This window comes from Cetorhinus maximus, chromosome 28 (genome assembly GCF_964194155.1).
Source record: "Cetorhinus maximus chromosome 28, sCetMax3.hap1.1, whole genome shotgun sequence".
In the NCBI taxonomy this organism is placed as follows: Eukaryota; Metazoa; Chordata; class Chondrichthyes; order Lamniformes; family Cetorhinidae; genus Cetorhinus; species Cetorhinus maximus.
Window position 1 is genome coordinate 25,655,038 of NC_135906.1, and position 24,410 is coordinate 25,679,447.

Sequence of the window (24,410 nt, forward strand, 5' to 3'; positions counted from 1 at the left end):
CCTGAGTAGACACTTCCCGTCTGCCAGTCTGACAACCTTTCTTTCCACCACCCCCCCCCCACCACCCCCACCTCACTTCCCCACCTCCAATGATCAACAAATGGGAGTGCTTAAAGAAAATGAAAGCTTTTTATTTGTCACTGCCACCAACAACTCTTCTCCGGGATCTGAATCACAGAATCACACAGTGCAGAAGAGGCCCTTCGGCCCATTGAGTCTGCACCGACACGTGAGAAACACCTGACCTACCTACCTAATCCCATTTACCAGCACTTGGCCCATAGCCTTGAATGTTATGACGTGCCAAGTGCTCATCCAGGTGCTTTTTAAAGGATGTGAGGCAACCCGCCTCCACCACCCTCCCAGGCAGCGCATTCCAGTCCGTCACCACCCTCTGGGTAAAAAAGTTTTTCCTCACATCCACCCCCTAAACCTCCTGCCCCTCACCTTGAACTTATGTCCCCTCGTGACTGACCCTTCAGCTAAGGAGAACAGCTGCTCCCTATCCACCCTGTCCATGCCCCTCATAATCTGGATCACTGGAAGCAGTCTCCTGGAGCTCAAACTTTAATTCCGGGAAACTCCAGGACAATCCCAGAAGGTTTGGCAACCCTCATCGAGAAGGGAAAATGAATTGGAGGAGAAAACTGAATCGATTTTAAGCTTCTGTTGGCTGAATTAGCCTTGGCTCGGTTGCTAAGCTACTTATTAGAGTAGGTAGTGCCGTGTGTTCAAGCCAGAGTCCAGATTTGAGAACATAAGTGGAGGCTCTCCAGTGTAGTGCTGAGGGAATGCTGCATTGTCTGAGGGACCTCCTCAATTGAATGTAAACACACGTTTATGTTGATGTTTGAAGTCAACTGTGTGGAGCGTAAACATCTGCATGGACTATATAGGCCAAATAATCTGCTTCTGTGCTGGAAATCCTACAATGCCTATTCCCTCAAAAGATACCCCCAAAAACAGGAGGAGGGAGTCTAAGGGGACTTTATCTCAGAGCTAGTTCATCCAACTTAAACTACAAAGTCCAACATTAGTGTAAAGCTAAACCTCCTCATGTTGACCCCGTCTTGCAAATTCGTTGTATGATTCATCAGAACTCAATAATTTTTTGGCTGACAAATCTTTTCTTATTTTGTAATATTTATTCTCGGGATGTGGGTGTCATTTGCAAATCTGGTGTTTAATGCATTCCTGAGTTGTTCTGTAAAGGTGACTTCTTTCTGGAGCACCGCAGTCTATTATTCATTGTTGTGGCTTGATTCAACATACTGGCTTGTTAATCCTTTTCTGATGGGAGGTACTGTTAGTTCCTAGAAGGCTGTAGAGAGACAGCATTGCCACCAAGCCCACTGCTGTTCATGACTGCAGTCCAAGAGCGCTGTCGTGGTGCCTGGCCATAACAGATCGGAAAAGGCCTGCTCTCCCTCCTCCTGATTATTCCCCCATCCAGATGGTTGCAAGGTTGAAATCACACCCCCTCCCCAACTCTGCAAAAGACTGCCCATGACTCAACTCTATTTGCCACTCATTAGGGGCAACACTAAGATGAGGAAGGGCAATTGGTCCAAAAAGTTGGCGATCCAGGTTCTGTTTGAAAGAAAACTTGAGCACCTACCTAATCCTGACATCAACTGTGAAGGACACATTGGAGTCACCAAGGCTCTGTCTGCCTGTATCATTAGCACCAATTACAAAGACTAACCAGATAGCCAAGCTTCCTTCCTCATATTTACCTTTCCCCCATGTCTTTCTAGCCACAGTTAGCTGATCACATCTGCAAACATAAAACCCATCACACGCTGAGAGCGTGTTCAATTTTTAGGATAGCAACACACCCAATTCTCTTACCTTACTAAGGCACAGCTCCCGCTAATGAAATCTAGAGGGTAAAGAAAGCCACTGTATTTTGAAGGAATTCAAAGGTCCCTTGTTCATGTGGCGCAGGGGTTGTAGGACTAGAAGCGAATTCACTTTAGGGAATCCAGATTCAGGGCAGGATTGAGAATGCCTGAGGCAAACACTAACCTCTTACCGTCAATCTTTCCATATAACGAAACTTAACACAGCAACACCCCTTTTACCAGAACGAGCGCAGAGTGATCCAAGCAGAGGAGGATGAGAAATATCCATGACTCAGTCGAGAACTGAACTAGCAATATAATTAGAGGAGGGCTCTACAAGTGAACTAAATATGTCACAGCAGAGATAGTAGGTTGATGTAGCACTCATTAACCTAGTACAGTTGTACGATGCACAGAATTCATCTACCAGGTTAAGATATGTGTAAATTACTTGCTGGCAAAATGAACTGCAAAAAATAAATGCCCTTTCAAATGCCCTTAATAGCAGTGTTCAAAATTATGAAGAGCTTTGATAGAGTAAATTTTCCCAATTATGCTTTGTGTCATGGAAAATTCTTTGAGGAATACCGTTGAGAATATGGCTTGACATATTCTACAAGGAAAACTGCTTCCACTGGCAAAAGAGTTGTTAAGCAGCAGACACAGATTTAAGATAATTGGCAAAAGCAGCGAAGTGGGGGAGGTGAGGAGAATTTTTTTTTCCTTCTTACACAGCGAGTTGTTGTGATCTGGAACGCGCTGCCCGATAGGGCGATGGAGGCAGATCCAATAGCAACTTTTGAAATGGAATAGGATAAATAAAAAGAAAGAAAATAAAGGCTTGCATTGATATGGTGCTTTGTTTTTTTAATGAGTACTTGAAGGGCAGGTATTTTCAGGTCCACGTGAAACATACAGGGGTGCGGAATTAATCGAATAGTTTTTTTCAAAGTGTCAGCATGAGATTTACGTGTTGTTGTGAATGTTTGATTTTGAGTGCCAAACAAGATGGGTTTTTGGCGTTTCAACTTCAGCTTGGGCATAACCCAATGCTGTTAGAAATATATACGCCCGGCTGCCCTCATGAGGACCGTTGCCATTAGGGTGTCAACTGTGGATCAGTGGGTAGCAGTTTTGCCTCCGAGGCAGAAGGTTGTGGGTTCAACTCCAGAGAATTGTGTGCAAAATCCAATGCAGTAGGAATACTGTACTGTCAGGGGTCCTGTCTCTTGCCAGATGGACGGCAAAGAAGAGTGGGAGTGTTATTCCCGATGTCCTGGACAATATTTATCCCTCAACGAACATCCCAAAGACAGATAATCTGGTCATTATCACATTGGTGGCGGTGGGAGCTTGCTGTGCACAAATTAGCTGCTTCGTTTCCAGCACAAACCAAATGACTACACTTGGCAGTGAAGAGCTTTGGGATGTCTGGAAGGGCGCTGCACCACAAAAATTTAAACCTTTCTTTTTTTTAAAACATGCCGAATGATGCAACATGAACAGTGCAGTTGGGAATCGCAAAAGAAGACTGAATGGGCACGGGAGTGTAGCAGTTACAGGGGGCTCAAGCAATCATTCAAAGAACCACCATAGCAGTTTGAGAATTTGAAGTCAGGTTTTTTGAAAGTTTGGAAATTATGAAAACTGGCATCAGTAGAGACCATGATGCCTTCAAATTGTCGTTAAAAATCCAATAAGTTTACTCCCTTTAAAGAAAGAAACATGTTGACCTTATCTAGTCTTGATATATATTATATATAAATGTATATTTATATATGTGTGTGTGTGTGTGTGTGCGTGTGTGTGACTCCAGTTCCAAATCAATGTGGTTGACTCTTAACTGCCCCTCAAAGTGACCAAGCAAGCCACTCAGTTGTATCGCGACTCAAGCAGGAATGCCTGTCACCCAAACGTTTCAAGCGATGGGCAGTAAGCGTTGGCCTTGCCAGCAACCCTCGCATTCTGCGAATCAATTAGAAAGCAGAAACCTCTTTGATTACCGGGGTGTCGTGAGTTGGAACTGGAAGTTGAGTAGAGCAGCCGCAGATAATGAAGGGCTCAAAAGGAAGCCATTTTGAGACAGAAATCAACATTAACAAAGGGCAAAAAAACCACTCTCCCTGGGTGAATGCAGTTTTCTAACTGAGAAATAGCATGTCTAATTTGCATTAGCAAATTTTGCAGCCCAGTTGGTAACATTTCTTTCTTGTGGCTTTCCTGTGAATTATTTCTTAACAACCCTGGTCTGTGACATGGAAAATTCTTTTGAGTATTGCCACTGGAATACGGCTTGACATGTTTCTGTATCAGAAGGCACACTAGTCACAATTTGGAGTAGCAATACTTATATCCGTTTGGAAGTCCAATCAGCTGAGAAACAAAAAATTATTTCTTTGAAAATTGAATATATTGTCTCAGGATTTTAAGACGGAAAATGACAAATGCAGATTCCTCACCACTTCCTGAGGAATTTTCAGGTTGGCCCTCCATCCGTTTAATTTTCTTAAAGCGTTATTGTTGCCCTGGTGGAAACCCTTTTTAGAGTCAGAATTAGAACTACAGAGTTGTCCCTTCCTGATCAACAAGTAAGAAATTTTGACTGATTTATTGCAACCTAGGTTTTTTTGTCGAAAGTTCGGTCCATTTCAGCCAGGAAGCAGATTGTTCTGGGCTCTGAGATTTTTCAATTTTTGGAATCAATGTTGCTCCAATGCAGGTTGTTGAGGCTTGGAGGCTGTTACCTGAAATGGTGGGGGAATCAGAAACTTTCACAAGGCAATTGGACATGTCCTTAAAGAGGATTAATTCGCAGGGTTAGAGGGGAAAAGTCCATTTGTGAGACTAAGTTGAACATCTCTTTCGAAGCAATGGCACAGACACAATGGGTGAATGGCATCTTTCTGTGTTCTAGATTCTGTGATTAATGTTAGGAAGTCGAGGGGCGTGTACGGCAAAGGGAAATACTCACTCTAACTGTAAGAACCTGTTCAAAGCAAATCACCTCTGAGGTTAAGGCTTGAAGAACAGGTTAAAGATACTAAATACAGTTGAACCAACCACACTCTGTTAATGATGTCTTCGATTTCTTTAACAGAGGCCATTTTGTCTCTCTTGATGTGCAGAATCACAATGGTTACTGCACAGGAGGAGGCCACTCGGCCCATCTTGTCTGTGCTGGCTCTCTGAAGGACCTACTGCCACTTCCCCACCTTCTCCCCATAACCCCGCGCATTCTTCCTTTTCACTTAATAATTCAATTCCCTTTTGAATGCCTCGATTGAATCAGCCTCCAAAACACTCTCAGGCAGCGCATTCCAGACCCTGACCACTCGCTGTGTGAGAAAGGTTTCTTCATGTTGCCACTGCTCCTTTTGCCAATGACCCTAAATCCGTTGTGTGGCACTTTATCAAATGGCTTTTGGAAGTCCATGTACACCACATCAACAGCATCACTCTCATCAACCCTCTCTGGTACCTCTTCAAAAAACTCAAGGTAGTTAAACACAATTTGCCTTTAACAAATTCAGGCTGGCTTTCCTTAATTAACCCACATTTGCCCAAGTCACTATTAATTGCGTCCCGATTTATCTTTTCTAGAAGCTTCCCCACCACCGAGGTTAAGCTGACTGGCCTGAGTCGCTGAGCTTATCTTCACACCCTTTTTTGAACAAGAGTGTAACACTGGCAATTCTCCAGTCCTCTGGCACCAGCCCTGAATGTAAGGAGGACTGGAGAATTATGGCCAGTGTGCCTCTGCAGTTTCCATTTTCAGTTCCCTCGGTACCTTTAGATGCATCTCATCCGGTCCTGGTGCCTTATCAACTTTAAGTACAGGCAGCCTATCCAATACCTTCTTCTTACCAATGTTAAACCTTTCAAGTATCTTTCACGGTGATCTGCACAGCACCTTCTTCCTTAAGACAGATGCAAAGTATTCATTTAATATCTCAGCTCTTGCCCCTGTCTCCATGCGTAAATCTCCTTTTTAATCCCTAATCAGTCCCATTCCTCTTTTTACCACCCTTTTACTATCTATATGCTTATAGAAGACTTTTGGATTCCCTTTTATGTTAGCTCTTAGTCAGTCTCTTCTCATTGACTCTCTTTGCTTCTCTTATTTGCTTTTTCAATTCTCCTCTGAACTTCTATATTCTGACTGGTTCTCAATTGTATTGTCCACCTGACACCTGTCATAAGCACATTTTTTCTACTTCATCTTTATCTCTTTTGTCATCCAGGGAACTCTGGATTTGTTTGTCCTACCATTCCCTTCGTGGGAATATACCTTGACTGTGCCTGAACTCTCTCTTCTTTAAAGGCAGCTTATTGTTCAATTACAGTTTTGCCTGCTAACCTTTGGTTCCAATTTATCTGGGTCAGAGCCATTCTTACCACACTGAAGTTGGTTTTCCCCCAGTTAATTGTTCTTACTCTAGATTGTTCCTTGTCCTTTTCCATCGCCAACCTGAACCTAATGATACAATGATCACTGTTCCCTAAACGTTCTCCTATTGATACTTGATCCACTTGGCCCACCTCATCCCCAAGAACCAGATCTAGCAGTGCTTCCTCTCTCATTGGACTGGAAGCACACTCTATAGAAAATTTTCCTGAACACACTCTAGGAACTTTTGCCCCTCTCTGCTCTTTACTATACTACTATCCCAGTCTATATTAGGATAAAGTCCCCCATTAAAACTACACTATAATTCTTGCACATCTCTGTAATTCCCTTGTAAATTTGTTCCTCTACAACTTTCCCACTAGTTGGAGGCTTATAGACTACACCAAGCAATGTAGTTGCACCTTTTTTGTTCCTTAACTCTAGCCAAATAGATTCTGTCCTTAACTCCTCTGGGACATCCCATCTTGTAGCACTGCACTGTTCTCCTTAATCAATACAACCACCCCTCCTCCTTTCCATAACACCTTGTATCCAGGAATACATAACACCCAGTCCTGCCCTTCTTTGAGGCAGGTGCCCATTATAGGAGGGGTGGTGACATAATGGCATTGCCATTGGTCTAGTATTCCAGGGGCCCAGGGTAATGCTTTGGGGACCTGGGTTCAAATCCCACAACAGCAGATGGTGGAAAAATTTGAATCCAATAAAAATCAGGAATTAAATGTCTGATGATAACCATGAAACCATTGCTGATTGTCATAAAAAACCCATCTAAGAAAAAAAATCTACCAACCTTACCTGGTCTGTTCTATACATGACTCCAGGCCCACAGCAATGTGGTTGACAAATGTCCTCTGAACAAGGGCAATTAGGGATGGGCAATAAATGGTGGCCTAGCCAGCAATACCCACTTTGAATGAATAAAAAGAAAATAGCCACAACATCATATTTCCCTGTGGTGATCTGTGCCAATCTTATACCTCACTCTAGGCATTCACATACATGCACAGTAACCCTAATTTAGACTTTATTACTTTTCTCCACTGAACCCGCCTAATAATTCACTATTTCCTAACTTAGTACTTATTCTGTGCACCTTGGTAATCCTCTCTAATATTACCTCCTGGCTCCCCACCCCTGTCAAGTTAGTTAAGTATGAAGAACGTGCCACATGGTTTGGTACAATGTCACGAGGCCTGAACATTTCTGCTCGTAACATAATTTTCTGCCCATGAACGTCCATGTTACATTCTTCAAGGCGATGAAAATTAATGCCTTTGAGTGGATCTGAATAACGAATCACTCATTCTAGAATTAATTGGGATTCCTTCTCTTCTTCCCTCCTCACTACCACCACCCATCCACCCCTCACTACCCAAAAAAATACTGCCTCATATTATTCATCTTTCACCAGGTGTTGAGTCATTGGCGGCAAAAGCTTTAAGTATCTCACTGCTGCGAAAGGAAAATAAGAATCTAATTAACAACTTGTGTCATATTTATAGAAACGCAGCCATTATGTTCTTCCGACTCTTAGAACTTTGGCTGCACCGAAAAATATCCCAGACACAAATTTTTCTGCATTTAAAAAAAAAACAATTAAATGCAAATTTGCTTCTATTTGAGGAAAGAGCCTTATGACGGAGTTGTGAAGCTGTTCTTTGTTGCTGTGAATATGATCTGTACAGAACAAACCCTGACAGCAACAGACCTGAAACTGTCATATCACCGTCTAGCGAAATAACTGTCGGCACTAATTGGGCAATCTCAGCATGAAAAGCCCCAAGGATAAAGAGCATGGAGGGATGGGAGGTATACTGGTGGAGCGGGCGAGTTGCGCTCGGAAATTGGGGTCGGGTTCAGTACCACCGCAGCCCAGGGTGGGGAGCCCAGGTTTCCATTTGACCCGAGTCACGGGTTTGTTCGAAGCTGGCGTGGGAAGGAAAGTGAAAATGTTACCCCTTCCCCTGGCACTGTCTCTTATCATCATGGCGAGTGTACACAGATTTATCTTTATTTAAAAATATGTTAATTTATACAGACCGTCCCGTCCAAGTTTGAGAGCTTAACAATAGGTTGCTGTCAAATGAAAGCTTTCAGATTCAAGGCGACAAATGGGTAAAATACAAATCAAAGCAAAGCAGACCCTGCCATTTCAAACGTCTTAGATCAATCCAGCGATAAAATGAAAAGGAATTCAGCTGGGGCATCAGGAAGGGCTCTGTAACTGGCCTGAGGTTGTCAGGGTTGGGTCCGAGGGGAGGGCAAAAAACAGCAACGCTTCCTGCTGCTAATTGCTATCCAATCACTTTTGCTAGGAAGGTGTGCGTGTGCGCACACACGTGTGTGTGTGTGTGTGTGTATGCGTGTGCACGCGCACATATGTGTGTGTGTGTGTGTGTGCATGTGCGCGCGCACACGTGTGTGTGTGTGCACATGTGTGTGTGTGCGCGCATATGTTCATGTTTGTGTACGTATGTCTGTATACATCTTGGAAACGGGCAGATTGAGACTTGGCACAAAGCCTCCTAATGGTAAAACAGTCACTCACCACCCACTTCACTCATGAGCACTTGTTGGTGTTGGCTCTTGGCTGATGTTGCAAAATGTGGCCATTTCCCTTAATGTTGTGGCCCAGCATAAGTCTGGACGTTCAGGGCTGGCATAGATTAGGTTTATGCCTAGTTTGGTAGCAGCCAGATGGTTTGAGGGTGTTCTTCTGTAGTGCTAGTGAGGCTTGGCTTCATGATCATGTGGATTGACCAGTCTGTAGCGTTGTAGAGTTTCACCTTTCTTTTTTGATCAATCTAAATATTGGCTTTGAAGAGTCAACGTCAATTTGAAAGCTGACAGGTCTCTCTCTCTCTCGAAGAGCAACACGTAGGGCGGGATTTACTGGCCCCACCCACCGCCGGAATCGCCCAGTCCTGCCGAAAGCCAATGGACTTTTGGCTGGGCCACCAACTCTCCTGCGGTGGGTCCAGCCATGGTGGGCCTGGAAAATCCCGGCCACAGTCCTGCAAGATTTTCGGCCGCTGTAGGTCAGATTGTTAACATTTCTGGGCAAACCTGTGTTCAATGCCAAACTATGTTGGCCTTCCTCTCTCGATGTCTAGCTGTTCCCAGCATGTACACAAACGTATCAGCAACTCTCCTGTAACTCTATGTGGTGATACAGGTTAGGCCTTTATTCATTAGAGTTTAGAAGAATGAGGGGTGATCTTATTGAAACGTACAAGATTCTGAGGGGGCTTGACAGGGTAGATGTTGAGAAGATGTTTCCACTAGTGGGGGAATCTCAAACTAGGCGGCTTAGTTACAGAATAAGGGGACACTCATTTAAAACTGAAATGCGAAGGAATTTCTTCTCTCACAGGGTAGTGAATATCTGGAATTCTCTACCTCAGAGAGGCTAGATCACTGAAAGTATTTAAAGAGGAGGTAGATAGATTTTTGAAATATCGGGGAGTTGAGGGCTATGAGGAGCTGGCACGAAAGAGGAGTTGAGGCCTGGGGCAGATCAGCCATGATCCTATTGAATAGGGGGGCAGGTTTGAGGGGCCGAATGGCCTACTCCTGCTCCTATTTCTTATGTTCTTATAAGGTGATGTTCCCAAATGCATAGATGCATTGTAAATTAAAATAATGGGAAAAGAATTGGGACCTGACAGCATCTGAATCGCTTCCAAACTGAGATGAGGAGAAACACCTCCATTCAGACAGTTGTGAACCTTCAGAATTCTCCACTCCAGAGGGGCTGTGGATGCTCCATTGACAAATAGACTGAGATTGATAGAATTCCAGGCACTAAGGGAATCAGGGGATATGGGGATGAGGCGAGAGAGTCAAGTTCACAGATCTTATTGAATGGCGAGGCAGGCTTATAAACACAAGTTGGCCCACCTTCAGTCTGCTGCCGTCTCTGCTCCCCTCGCTAAGAGGTGCAGCCAAGCACAGGTAACCAGTAAAAGGAGCTCGGACCATCTTTACCCTGTTTCAACTGGCTATTCATGGGTGTGCTATGACTGAGGGGCAGAGCTGAGGGGCAAACCCGGGGCAAGAATATAGGGCTGCAACTTCATAGGATTGTCATAGTTCACTCAGGACTTGGTCAGTTAGGTGTATTAGACTATGTCACCAACATGTCTTGTCATGCATCTTCTCCTGGACTAGTTGCAATCCCTTAGATAGGTCAGGGAGACATGTCTCAGATTTTCCTCCTCCCAGATTGACTGGATTTTTTTTTTTTTTAAATCTGGTTTTATGTCTCTCCCAGGAAATCAGCTGATTTCAAAGTTCCAGGCTGCGATACACAAGGTGCCACAGTTGTGTGCGACAGGCTGGAAGGCTCAAAGGCTCTTTACCTATGCGCCATTCTTCACCTACTCATATAGATAACCGAGACTCTAAGGCAGTAATGGTGCTGTGGGCTTGACAGGGTTGATAGAACAGGAATCACGTTCCTTACCGGGGAAGGATAACATCAGCTGCAGAGTTGGTGTGATTCTGGTTTGCTGCAGTTTAATTTCGGGACGGCGACACAATTATCACAGCAAAGGCACGCTCCGTAGATTCCAGATCATGGAAGCCATTGAGGATCTTGCGATTGTTAACATGAGAGAATGACTGACAAAAAAAAGCATTTCAGCTTCATTCAGTATTTTGTTCCAAATGATGATTGACATTCGAGTAACTGCTCTGCCTTCCTAATTTCAGTTTCCATTTTGCTTTCTGCTAATTTAAGCTCCTTGTTCTATTGGCCTGAGTCATTCGAAAGAAACAGTCTCTGTTCACGATTTCTAAAACAAAAACAGAATTACCTGGAAAAACTCAGCAGGTCTGGCAGCATCGGTGGAGAAGAAAACAGTTGACGTTTCGAGTCCTCATGACCCTCGGCAGAAGGGTCGTGAGGACTCGAAACGTCAACTGTTTTCTTCTCCACCGATGCTGCCAGACCTGCTGAGTTTTTCCAGGTAATTCTGTTTTTGTTTTGGATTTCCAGCATCCGCAGTAGCTTTTAGCTTTTTGTTTTTATCTCTGTTCATGATTTCTATATCATTTAAGAGGTTCATATGCTTCAGTGAAGTCCCCTCTGAGCCGTCGCTTTTATATCTGTTCTTCTGTTCTCCCTCTCCGAAACACCAGTATTTTCATAGCCTCATAGCAACAGCACAGTAGGAGGTCATTCAGCCCCTCATGCCCGTGCTAGCTCTTTGAAAGGGTTATCCAATTAGTCCCACTCCCCTGCTCCTATCCCGTCGCCCCGGGTTTTCGTTTCCTTTCTAAGTATTTGTTTAATTCTCTTTTCGAACCTTGTCTTAAATGTTCTTCCTCCGCTCTTCCAGACAGCGAATTCCAGGTTGTAACAACTCACTGCTTTTTAAAAATTGCCTCCAAGCCCTTTTGCCAATTATCTTAAACCTGTGTCCCCTGATTTTGTTTATTCTTCCATCATTTGTTGCCCGTCCCTAATTGCCCTTGAGCTGAATGGTTTGCTAAGTCATTTCAGAGGGCAGTCAGGACCTATTTCTTTAGGACTGGAGTCATATGTAGGCCAGACCAGGTAAGGATGGCAGATTCCCTTCTCTAAAAAGGGTGTGAGTGAACCAGATAGATTTGTACCACAATTGATGGTAGCTTCATGGTCACCATTACTGTTACTTAGCTATATAGTCCAGATTTTATTAATTGAATTTAAATTCCACCAGCTGCTATGATGGGATTTGAACCCATGTCCCTAGAGCATTAACCTGGTTCTCTACATTACTAGCTCAGTAACATTACCACTATGCCACCATGGTCCTCTACATTACTAGCTCAGTAACATTACCACTATGCCACCATCGCCCCTTGAAGGTGAATGTCAGGAGTGGATTACCAACCCTCTTGCCACTCAAAACAATTTCTCACTGTCTACTCCATCAGGCCCCCCATGATTTTAAACACATCTATTAAACCTTCCCGGATCGATGGGGGGACAGCCCCAGCCTCCCTAGTCTTTCCACATAACTGAAGCCTCTCATCTCTGGTTATATGTTGCGAGAGTGAAGAGAGAGAGTGTGTGTGTTTCAACATACCCGTGGAATGGCCAGCACTGGGTTAGCTCCCAATTCTATTGGATTGTATTCTTAGTCTGCTGATTAGCTATGAGACAACCATCAGGGGACTGGATCCTCCCCACAGGCTAGAGAAAGATAAATAAAATGACAAATAACACAATTTATCCAGAGAGCAACTACTCCAAACATTAGTACTAGGCTCATTTATTTTTCAAAAACATATTAATTTAGGAGATGTGGGTGTCACTGGCAAGGCCAGCATTTATTGCCCATCCCAAAATGCCCCTAGAGAAGGTGGTTAGGGAGCACCTTAAAACACTGCAATCCATGTGGCGTAGGTACACCCACAGTGCTGACAGGAAGAGAGTCCCAGGATTCTCACCCAGTGACAGTGAAGGAACGGCGATATACTTCCAAGTCAGAATGGTGTCTGGCCTGGAGGGGAACCTGGAGGTGATAGTCTCTTCCCTTGCGTCTGCCGCCCTTGTCCTTCTACGTGTTAGAGATCACCAAAGAAACCTTGCTGAGTTACTGCAGTGCATCTTGTAGATGGTACACACACTGCTGCCACTCTGTGCCAGCAGTGGAGGTAGTGAATGCTTACTGCAGTGCATAGGGTGCCAGTCAAGCTTGTGTTCGGTGTCGAGCTTCTCAAGTATTATCGGAGCTGCAGTCATCCAGGCAAATTATTTTTTATTCCTTCCTGGGATGTGAGCATTGTTGACAAGGCCAGTATTTGTTGCCCATCCCTCACTGCCCATGAATGAAATGAAATCAGACTGGAGCTGTGCCCACTATTAGTTCAAAATGTTGCCAGGCAACTCCCTTGATTCGTCGCATCAAAAAATATGACACAAAAACAGAAAATGCCGGAAAAGCTCAGCAGGTCGGGCAGCATCTGTGGAGAGAGAAACAGAGTTAACGTTTCGAGTCCGTATGACTCTTCTTCAGATATGACATCTCTCCTTTTCACATGTCACCTCTTCTTACAGCTGCCCTAGTGGAATCCCTTTGCTTTAATGTGCTGTAACCATAAAAATGGGGAATTTCCCACTTGTCCATGTGCTGTAAACATTTTGATTAGTCAGAAGTACCACGTTTATCAATTACGCCCATAGTCAATGAGCCAACCAAGACCATGGGTATTTACTGTTGTGAGATTCTATGCTCAAGCTCATAACCCACCAAAGATCGGTACGTGAACACACTGCCTGCTGTGTACGCGTGTCAGGGGAGATGGTGGTGTAGTAGTATAGTCACTGCACCAGTAATCCACAGAGCAGGCTAATGCTCTGGGTACATGGGCTCAAATCAAGTTAAAATTTAATTAATAAAATCTGGAATTGAGAGCAAGTCTCAGTAACGGTGACCATGAAACTATCATCGATTGTTGTAAAGTCCCATCGGGTTCACTGACGTCCTTTAGGGAAGGAAATCTGCCGTCCTTACCTGGTCTGGCCTCAGAGCCACAGCAACAATGTGGTTGGCTCTGAATTGGCCGAACAAGCCACTCAGTTCAAGGGCAATTAGGAATGGACTATAAATTCTGGCCTTGCCAATGATGCCCACATCCCATGAAATGATAACTTTTAAATTCACTTATCACTTATGCTTGGTTGAACTGATGTGTTTTGTATGAAAGGGAATAATGACAGGTTTGTAGCAAACCAAGCAACCAATTTGAACACACCCCACACAGGATGGCCAAAATCGCCATCCGCATAACATTCCCTCCAGCATGAAAAATTTGAAGTTCATTCCTCGATCCTGCACCAATCTTCAACCCAATGTTCTCTCAACATTGAGTACTGAAGGAGCATTTGTAAAACAATGAGTTAATAGTCAGAATCACATTATCACTAAAATTAAATAGACTATTAATGGAAACTGGGGGAGGACTGGTTGCTGTATAATAAACACACACACACACATATGCACACACACACATGCGCGCGCACACACACATACGCACACACACACACATACACACACACACACAAACACATACACACACACAAACACACACACGTACGCACACACACACACACACACATGCACACACACACACACACACACGCACACGCACTCACACACACAAACATACGCACACACACACACACATACGCACACACACACACAAACACACATACGCACACATGCACACACACACACACACACGGACACACACGCGCGCACACACCAGAGGCTGACAATTGTGGTATTCTCAGTAAACCAGCTGAACTAAATTACCTCAGCATGTTCAGCAAGTCAGCGCATCTATCACAAAATGGTGATTGTGGAATTTTATTCTCAAGTACACTGACCCTTCCATTGCTGCTTCAGCATGGCCGGGCAAATTAGGCCCCAGGCTGTAGAGAGTTGCTCAAAACTGTGGCATCTGGGACACTGAGTCACCTCCCTGAGGTAAAACGACGAAGCCTCATTGCTGGTCTCTGTTCTCCTTTGTAATGAAGAGAGCTGTCGTCAATTGTGGCATTCTGTTAAAAAAAAAATATTTAGCCGGCATGCGTCCCTGATGCAAAAGACAATTTCCGAGCAGGATTTGATGTTTTGGGGTTGGTTAAAGAGGGAGAGTTCCAGGAGATCAGGAGAACAGTTGTATACCTTCCTTTATGGTGAGGAACAAAAACATAGCTTTCCTTATGGAATTATGAGTGGCAAAATGAGGATCAATATCATGACTGGAATATATTAAAAAAAACAAATGACTGTCTTAACGCTTCACTTGGAATTTTATTTTTTCAGGAGAAATTGTTTGCTTGTTGTAAATAAATTTACTTTGGTGATTTTTCAAATGATATTTATTGTGTGTGGCAGGCACAGAGTAGAAATGATGCATTGTTGTTCCGAACAGAGACTAGCACTAGAATGAACGGAGCCATTTCTTTCTGGGGGTGAGGGAACTGTCATCACTTGTTCCAAATATGCTAAAAGACGCGTTCTTTTATTGCCCTGACTCCTCACTCTATTACAATTAAGACCCAATATATTGCCGCTTACTTTCCCCAGCACCTTTTACAGCTGACTTACCTCACGGTTTCTTTTACCCCCACCTTCTCCAATGTTAGGCCGTTGCTCCTCACCTGGATTTCACCAGGGTTCAGGTCCTGGTCATACCTGCCAGGGCTTTTCCTTCCTGCTTTGCGACAGCCAAAGACGTGCAAATAATTTCTCCACGTCAAGGAGCTGAGGTGAACGAGCAATGACCAATAGGTCGCAGGCAAAGAGTGGGGGCAGAAGGTGAGGGCAACTCAATGGGAGAAATTTAATGCCTCCCCTCGTGGTGTATTCTATGGCGGGGGGGGGGGGTGGGGTGGGGGCATTTATTCAGGCGGGGACCCTGCTGCCTTCCTGCCTCAACCCCAATTAAGTCCAGAGCAGGTAGGCTTGTGGGTGGCCTTCCTGCTCTAATCAAGGCCCTTAAGAGGGCAATTAATGTCCTCATCTTCTCCTCATCCCGCGCCACTGGTATTAACCCAGCAGAGGGCGGGAGGCTCGCCATGCAGGGAGCACGCCAAGCAACCCCCGTGTGGGCACCCGGGGGGTGGGGGGGAGTGGGGGGTGGGTGGTCCCTCGGTCAAAAAGGCGCTCAGTTCCTGATCGAGGGAATCAGCTGAGCGCCACCTCCCTGCCCTTGCCACAAAACCCCACCCCTCTCCCCACAACGACATCCACTGCACAAGATTCTCCCACCATCACTCCGCTCCGGCCTGGGACCCAGCGAGGATCCTAGGCCTTGGATGGGTGACCCACTGGCAGCAGCCCCCACCTCCCCGAAGGCACTGCCGTTCATTAGAGCTGCTGGCCTCTGATTGGCTGGCAGCTCTCAGTGGGCAGGACTTCCACCACCCCCCACCCCCCCAGGGCCCGCCTCTGGCCTGTTAAGTGCTTGAGCGGCGTTTAACATGGCAGGCCTTCCCTAAAGAGGAGACGCAGAGCACGTTCCGGCTCCCCAGTCCGTGGGCGAGATCCCTGATGTCTCCACTAAATCCAGCCCAAGGGTGAGTCTCAAAAGCCTGCAGACACTTCTTATACCTACATTTATCCTTCTTAAAAATGTTCATTCGTGGAATGTGGGTGTGACTGGGAAGGCCAGCAATTACCAAATCGCCCTCGGGAAGATGGTGGTGAGCCATGTTCTTGAGTCGACCAGGTTGTTTGGCAGGGAGTTCCAGGATTCACCCAGCCACGGTGAAGGGAACAGCAGTATACTTCCGAGTCAGTCATCGCAAAACTGTGGATAAACTCGGCAGGTTTAACAGCATCCGCGGAGGGAAAAAAACAGAGTTAACGTTTCGAGTCGGTCCGACTCTTCTTCAGAGACATAGGGACTCGAAAGGTTAACTCTGTCTTTCTCTCCGCAGACGCTGTCAGGCCTGCTTCAGTCTTTCCAGCATTTTCTGTTTTTGTTTCAGATTTCCAGCGTCCGCAGTGTTTTGCTTTTATCACGAAACTGTTGTTCGTGGGAGCTTGCTGTGTGCAAATTGGCTACTTTACAACGGTGACTACACTTCGGAAGTCATTCACTGGTTGTAGAAAGGACAGGCTTGCATTTATCTAGCGCTTTTCATGGCTACAGGATGTCTCAAAGCGCTTTACAGCCAACGAAGTAATTGTGAAGTGTAGTCACTGCTGCAATGCAGGAATTGGTGGGGAGACAGTGGTGCAGTGATGATGTCACTGGGCTAGTAACCTAGAGATTCAGGCTAATGCCCTGGGGATGTGGGTTCAAATCCCACCGCTGCTGGCGGAGTTTTGATTTCGATTAATAAACGTGGAATTATAAAGCTAGTTTCAGTAATGGCGACTGTAAAAATCGGCCGTCCTGACCCTGATCCGATCTGGCCTACGTGTGACTCAAGACTGTCAGCAACGTGTTTGCCTCTCAACCCTCGGTACCCCTGAAATGGCTGAGCAAGCCGCTTTGCTGGAGGGCAGTTAGGGACGGGCAACAAGCGCTGGCCTTGCCGGCGATTCCCCACATCCCGTGAAGGAATAAAGAAACGAAAACTGTTAAAGCCCCTTCGGGCACCCTGATGTTGCGGAAGTCGTTGTATAAAACGCAAGTGTTTTTTTTTAACTCACTGTCAGGCAACCATTAAACACTATTTGTCGATACTCAGTCATTGAAAGCGGGCAATGTCCTGGTCTAATCTGTCCTCGGGTTTTCAGAGTGCATCTTGGCTTTATTCAATTCTGTAAGTGAAGGATCCTACACACTTCTCTCAATTTACCTCATCTACTGTCCTGCTCCGTCAACCTTGGCGTTACCCTGGATCACTGGCCTTGGCGATTGACCTGGGTTTTGTGTTACTTTTTATATAAATGAAGCCGCCTCCAAAAGATGTTCGCATTGTCCCACTAGATACATCATCAGGTTTGACACGACTGGAAACAAAAACAGAAAATGCTGGAAAGACTCAGCAGGGCTGACAGCGTCTGTGGAGAGAAAAAAAAACAGAGTTAACGTTTCGAGTCCGTATGACCAAACGGACTCGAAACATTAACTCTTATCTTTCTCTCCACAGACGCTGTCAGACCTGCTGAGTCTTTCCAGCATTTTCTGTTTTTGTTTCAGATTTCCAGCATCCGCAGTATTTTGCTTTTGACACGACTTGAACTGCACACAATTATTCTCAATTTATTGTAAGGGGAGAAAAAAATTCTTGATGGCAGCATAGGAACAGGGGGAGACCATTCAGCCCATCGAGCCCGTTCCGCCCGACATTCAGTGAGATCGTGGCTGGTCTGGATCTCAAATCCATCAATAAGCCTCAGACCCTCTGGCGAGCATAAACCTGTCAATCTTTTAGGTTTAAAATTATTAATTGAGCAAGAATACACTGCTTTTTGAGAGACAGAGAGAGAGAGAGAGAGGGCTCCACACTACTGCAATCTCTGCGTTAAGAAAAATATATCTGTTCTACCTCAACCCTCAAAGACGATGATCGGCCAAAAATAGTTACCCAATTGAACCTTCCAGTTTGATCGGAACTGTTCCAGATTTGTTGACAGGTTGACTGTTTCCTGACTTCCAAAAGAATTGTCCTGGGATAATATGATGTCCCCGCTTTTAAGTGTGCCACTGTTTTTGTAAAACCGAATTCACTTACAATTTCATCCTAGGCTTCTATTAGAACGTCTGTACATAAGAACAGCCTGAACAGCCATTCATCTGAAGTTAATCCATGGTACCTCAAGGGGGAACGGTTCAAAGATTTTCCAACCTTCACAATCACTTCCCTGAACTGAAGACGTGCTAATTGTGCCGAGCCTTCCAATTGCATTATGGGTCTCTAAAAAGGGAGTCACTTGGAGTCTGAGGACAAACTCCTGGTAGGAGTTGCACTCGAAAGGGAATGAGGGTCAGAGGCAGGTCTACAGCACCGTAGTGCTGATTCTCCACACCCGCACCCAACGAGGCGGGAGGAGTGGAGAGAAGATGAGTGAACTCAGCCAGCGCTGGTTGGGGTGAAAGCAAAGATGGGTCATCCCACCTCCCAGCAGCCTCCTTCTGTCAAGGTGGCGAGAGCGGCGATGTCACTGGAACACCACCACCTCGGCGTTCTCCTGGAGAACCATTCTGAGGTCAACATGCTCCTTCGCCATCACTGGGCCAAAACCCTGCCCAACATCACGCTCTGAGTGCCAGAGGCACAAAGAGTGCAACTGTGAAAGAGAAAGTTCACCACTGTCTTCTCAGGGCAGCTATGATTGGACAATAAACAGAACCTTGTCAACATCCAGAGGAAACAAATTAAAAAATCAATTTGCACTACAGTAAGCATCCTTCATTCCAATTTGACAGCCTGCTTCTACTGACATAGCCATTAGCAATTTATGTTATTATTTGTCAAACACGCTAGCACGGCAATATGATCTGTGCCTAAGAAAACCCTGCATTTATGTAATACTTTTCATACCCTCAGGACGTCCCAAGGTGCTTTGGAGCCAAAGAAGTACTTTTGAAGGGAACTAACCACCTGTAGAATTCTCTTCCCCAGATGGCGGTGAAGGCAGGGTCATTGAATATTTTTAAGGCTGAGTTGGATGGGTTCTTGATCGACAAGCGAGTCAAAGGTTATAGGGAGTAGACACGGAAGTGGGGTTGAGGTTACAATCAGATCAGCCATGATCTTATTGAATGGCGGAGCAGGCTCGAGGGGCCGAATGGCCTACTCCTGCTCCTCATTCTTGTGCTAGAAGGACAAGGGCAGCATGGGAAATTCAGTACCTTCCAAGTCACAAAGCATCCTGACTTGGAACCATATCACCGTTCCTTCATCATCGCTGGGTCAAGATCTTGGAACTCCCATTCCTCCCTCGCTCCCTCCCTAACACCACACGGACTGCAGCGGTTCAAGGAGGCAGCTCACCACCGCCTTTTCACGGCAATAAATTGTGGCCTTCCCTGCAATGTCCACACCCCATGGACGAATAAAGGAAAAGTCTCCATTGTCAAGCAAGAAATGCAGCAACTAATTTGTGCACAGGAAGCTCCCACAAATAGCAATTTGATAAAGGCTTAGATAATTTTATTTGTTTTTTAGTGACGTTGATTGAGGGATAAATATTGACCAGGACACCGAGGAGGACTCCCCTCCTGTACTCCAAAATAGTGCCATGGGGTCTTTTACATCCACCTGAGAAGGAAAATGTGGCCTCAATTTGACGTTTCGTCCAAAAAGATGGCACCTCCAACCAAGTTGCACTCTCTGAGTGCTGCAGCGCAGTGCCAGCCTCCGGAGTGGGACTTGAACCCGGGTCAGGCTCGGGGGCCACTGAGCCACGGCTGACCTGTAAACACGCCATTGTCAAGGCAGAGGTGGCTGTGGGTATCCCAGCTGTACTTGCTTCCGCGATAAACACGTTGGCTTTCTCAGGAAACGTTGTCGATTCATGAGAAAAACAAATCAAGGTTGTTTGCGAAGCTGAAATGCTCCCTAACCGTCAGCTGAACCCCATGATTAGATTACTGCCTTGAAAACACACTCTGGTATTCTGCCTTCTCTTTACTACATATGCTATACTGATTTCATGTGGGAGTATTATTCAGATTGAAGTCGTTAGCTTCTTTGCTTCTGGCGATGGGTGTCCCAAACATTCTTCGCAAACACACTCTCAATGGGAGATGAATAACGCGCCACAGATTTTATAAAGAAACAATTTGCGATAAACGACTGGGGAAATTCTGTGTTCAAAATCGAGCAGGTTTTTTCTCCCCAAAGGGTCACAGTTTGCCCGCGTCGGTCATGCAGAGTCTGGGTCATGCCTGATGCTTCGGAAGGTTCCTGTGTTGCTATTGTTTACGGCTGGTGTTTGCGCTATCATTTCTCGCCTGTCTTTTCTGCCTGAACCAATCACCTGGCAGCCAAAAGTAACAGCTGTGTGGCTGGCACACCCCAACCCGCCATTAATGTGGATGCTGCAGTGCACACCATTACTTACTACCTAAATTAGTTAGCTACACTCCAAATTTGTTGACTGTTTGTTTGTCCCATTTCCCCGTTCACCCTCTCTTGCCCCCCCACCCACCCCCAACCTTCCCTCCTCCTAATCGCAGGCTGTGCTCCGACTGTCTCTCCCTATTGGGCTGGCTTACAAGCCCGGCACCTGAGTACCTACCAACTTCTCCCTGTCCACGACTGGGCTCCAAAGATTGTCTCCCTGCTAACTACCTGACTGACGCCCCCATATACCTGCAGACTGCAAGCAATGGTGTGAGGAACCATTGCGTGTCGCACCCTTGCTAGTTCGACTGTAGGTCATCCCTCCCGCTCCCTTAGGCACATGCATGCTGGGGTATGGTTCCAATGAGTGTTGGTCTCCAGTACCTCTGTCCACTGGCCATCTCTCACACATTATTCAAGACACTGAGCGCTGAGTGGGGTTATATCGACTGAATCTTTGATTGGTTATTCATTAGTTGGTTTGGTTTCTTTTTAAATTATTTTCCTCCCTTTCTCCTCCTGAGGCCTCATCAGAGTGTAGACTTCCCATGCCCAAAATGAGGAATGGTTGACCCCAGCCTGGCTTCACAAGGTGCTGCTCTCTACAGGAGGCAGCATGGATTCTGTTCAGTCGAGGGTGCGGTTCCACAGATGCCCCCTCACTACTTTTGCCCAAGTGGTCATCATGAATGCCCACCAGTGTTGGCAAGCCATTTACCTACAGGGCCATCACAGCCAGGACGAAATCTGCTCTCGTCTCAACACACACACACATACACACACTTCAAGCAGGGTCATTGAATAGTAATCAGGAGCAGGAACCCTGGCTGATTTTCCAATCCCTATTCCAGGGGCGCTGGGGACAATTGTACCTCCCTTTCCACCGTCTTGGCTGAGATCAAGTAAAGCACAGACCGGGGATGGAATCTGGGACTTTCCTGGTACGTATGGTTCAGCTACTCACTGGATAAACTCACTGAGCCATCAGCTTTGATGACTATTAAATGAATGACAAGCTCAGTAATTTAGACAGCAGGATTGCCACCCCTCATCAGACGGTAATCAAAGAGTGGGTCGTCATCATTCATCACCAACCAAACTCTCCCCTCGCAAGGAACAATCAGCGCCAGGGCCACTTTTAGATTAATAGAATTCCAAAGCACAGAAAGAGGCCATTTGGTCCTTTGTAACTGTGCCTGCTCCTTCACAGGGCTATTCAATTACTCCTGTTCCCCTGCTCTCTCTCCCCACAGCCCTGCTTTTTTTTCCTTCATGTTTTTATCCAATTTCCTTTTGAATGTTACCTACTGAATCAGCTTCCACCACCCTTTCAGAGACGGCTTTCCAGATCACGACTCACTCTGTTGAGAAAAACAATTCTCATGTCGCCATCAGTTCTTTCGCCAATCATCGACCTTTGTTGGTGTCCCTAGGTTACCAACCCCTCCTGTCACTCGAACACTAGAACCAGATTCTCTATCAAAACTATCGCATTTCTCCTTAGCTTCCTCCATTCCGAGGAGGATTCGCACAACATATTTTAACGACCAGCCAAACAGCTGATTGGCCATGTCATTCCCATCCATTTAACAGGGAGCGGCATAAGGCCAAGAAAGAGGAGGGGATAATTACTCCCTCAAAATATTTTGCTTATAGATATATATCCTCTCAGCTGAGGCAGCCTTGCTGTGGGCAGCACCTCCCTGCCGCTGGGTCCAGTCACAAAGCTCCAGTCACGCTGTCCAGCCAAGCAGCTGACCTGCTGCTTTAACAAGACTTTCACTGTGGGGGAGCCTTGACCTCGTCAATCAGGCAACTGAGAGAAATGTTGTGTGCCTAGAGCAGACCCTGAATCTGCCCATCTCAGTCAGTGGGGTGGACCCATAGCTCATACCCAAGTATGAAAAATTTACAGGGGCATTTTCTTTTGCCCATTTCTCAAATTCACACTCTTTTGTCCTTGACAAAAACACAGGGGCAAATCCAGCAAGATACTGAGAATTTCCTAGGATGACTCAGATTCTCAAGACTCTGAGAATTGCCTAGGATGACTATCCAGGTTTATGGTTTTAGCAGATAACAAAAACAGGATTCAACTTATTCAGACACCCTAAGCCAATGGCCTCGGCTATTGGGAGGAGTAGCCCCTTTGAAATGTACAGTCAAGGCCATTGGTTTGTTAGACTGCATTTCCTAAAACACACTGCTCCAAGTCAAATTTGACAGAAATGTATTCAGTCACAGGAAGCCCAACAGTCCAATAAAACCAGCGACTCCACAAGAATTCACATCAACTGATCGCCCACCAGTTCCCCTCCATCGGTGTTGTACAGCAGCAACCCTTCAAAGCAATCATTCCCACTAGCCTGCCATATCCATTCCCAAACCCCTTAACGTAACCCAAGATTTTCCATTACGGGGCATTTTGCCCATGTTCACAAACACGCTGCACAAAACGTCATGGTCACCTTCCCCTCGCGTTCGCCAGCACAGACGAGTGAGTTATTAATCAAACTTTCAATGCCTCAGGGACTTTTTAACAGGGCACTCAGTAAAGCACATCTTATTGCACGGATCTTCATGGAGTTTGACTGACACAAGATGCTGTTCCATGTGAAATAGGGCAAACTACTCACTTTCACCTGTGCTAAAGACCTTGAGTGAAGGACGGTTTTATAAGATAAGATCATAAGCTAAGAACTAGAAGCAGGGTTAGGCCATTCGGCCCATCGAGCCTGCTCCGCCATTCAATAAGATCATGTCTGATCTGAATGTGGCCTTCACTCCGCTTTCCCGCCTGTTCCCCCAGAACTCTTAACTCCCTCGTCATCAAAAATCTGTCTAACTCAGTCTTGAATATATTCACTGACCCGGTCTCCACTGTTTTCTGTGTAGATTGGAATTCCAAAGACTAAGGATCCTTCTAGAGATGAAATTCCTCCTCATCTCCATCTTAAGTGGGAGACCCATTATTATTAAACTAGCTCCCCTAGTTCTAGGTTCCTCCACGAGGGGAAACATCCGCTCAACATCCGCCCTGTCAAGTCCCCTCAGAATCTGATATATTTCAATAAGATCACCTCTCATTCTTCTAAACTCCATTGAGCATAAGCCCCAACCTGCTTAACCTTTCCTCATAGGACAACCCCTTCAACCCAGGAATCAGCAAAGTGAACATTCTCTGAACAACTTCCAATGTAGGTATATCCCTTCTTAAGTAAAGAGACTAAAACTGTACACAATACTCCAGGTGCGGTCTCACCAATGCCCTGTACGGTTGTAGCAAGAATTCCCTACTTCTATATTCCATCCCCTTTGCCATAAAGGCCAACATTCCATTTGCCTTCCTAACCACTTGCTGAACCTGCATGAAACTTTGTGTGATTCATGTACAAGGACGCCCAGGTCCCTCTATACTGCAGCATTCAGCAGTCTCTCTCCATTTGAATAATATTCTGCTTCTCTATTCTTCCTGCCAAAGTGGACAGCCTCGCACTTTCCCACATTATACTCCATCTGCCAAATTTTCACCCGCTCACTCAACCTATTTACATCCCTTTGCAGACTCTTTGCATCCTCCTCCAATCTTGCTTTCCTGCCTGATCGAAAAAAGCAGAATATTGTGGAT

The 24,410-nt window shown here is 45.6% G+C and overlaps 1 protein-coding gene across 6 annotated transcripts in view; it reads left to right on the plus strand.

Annotated features, from left to right (window-relative positions):
* Window positions 1-24,410, plus strand: part of LOC144668953 (ELAV-like protein 2) — a 194,870-nt gene that overhangs the window by 106,675 nt on the left and 63,785 nt on the right. For 2 of the 6 annotated variants that reach the window (XM_078531454.1, XM_078531456.1), the window contains exon 1: window positions 21,634-21,723. The exons of the other annotated variants lie outside the window; for them this stretch is intronic. In XM_078531454.1, the coding sequence (XP_078387580.1) occupies window positions 21,703-21,723 (21 nt within the window). In that variant the 5' untranslated portion in view covers window positions 21,634-21,702. Of the gene's footprint in view, window positions 1-21,633; window positions 21,724-24,410 lie in introns of those variants that run through there. 6 annotated transcript variants of the gene reach the window in all.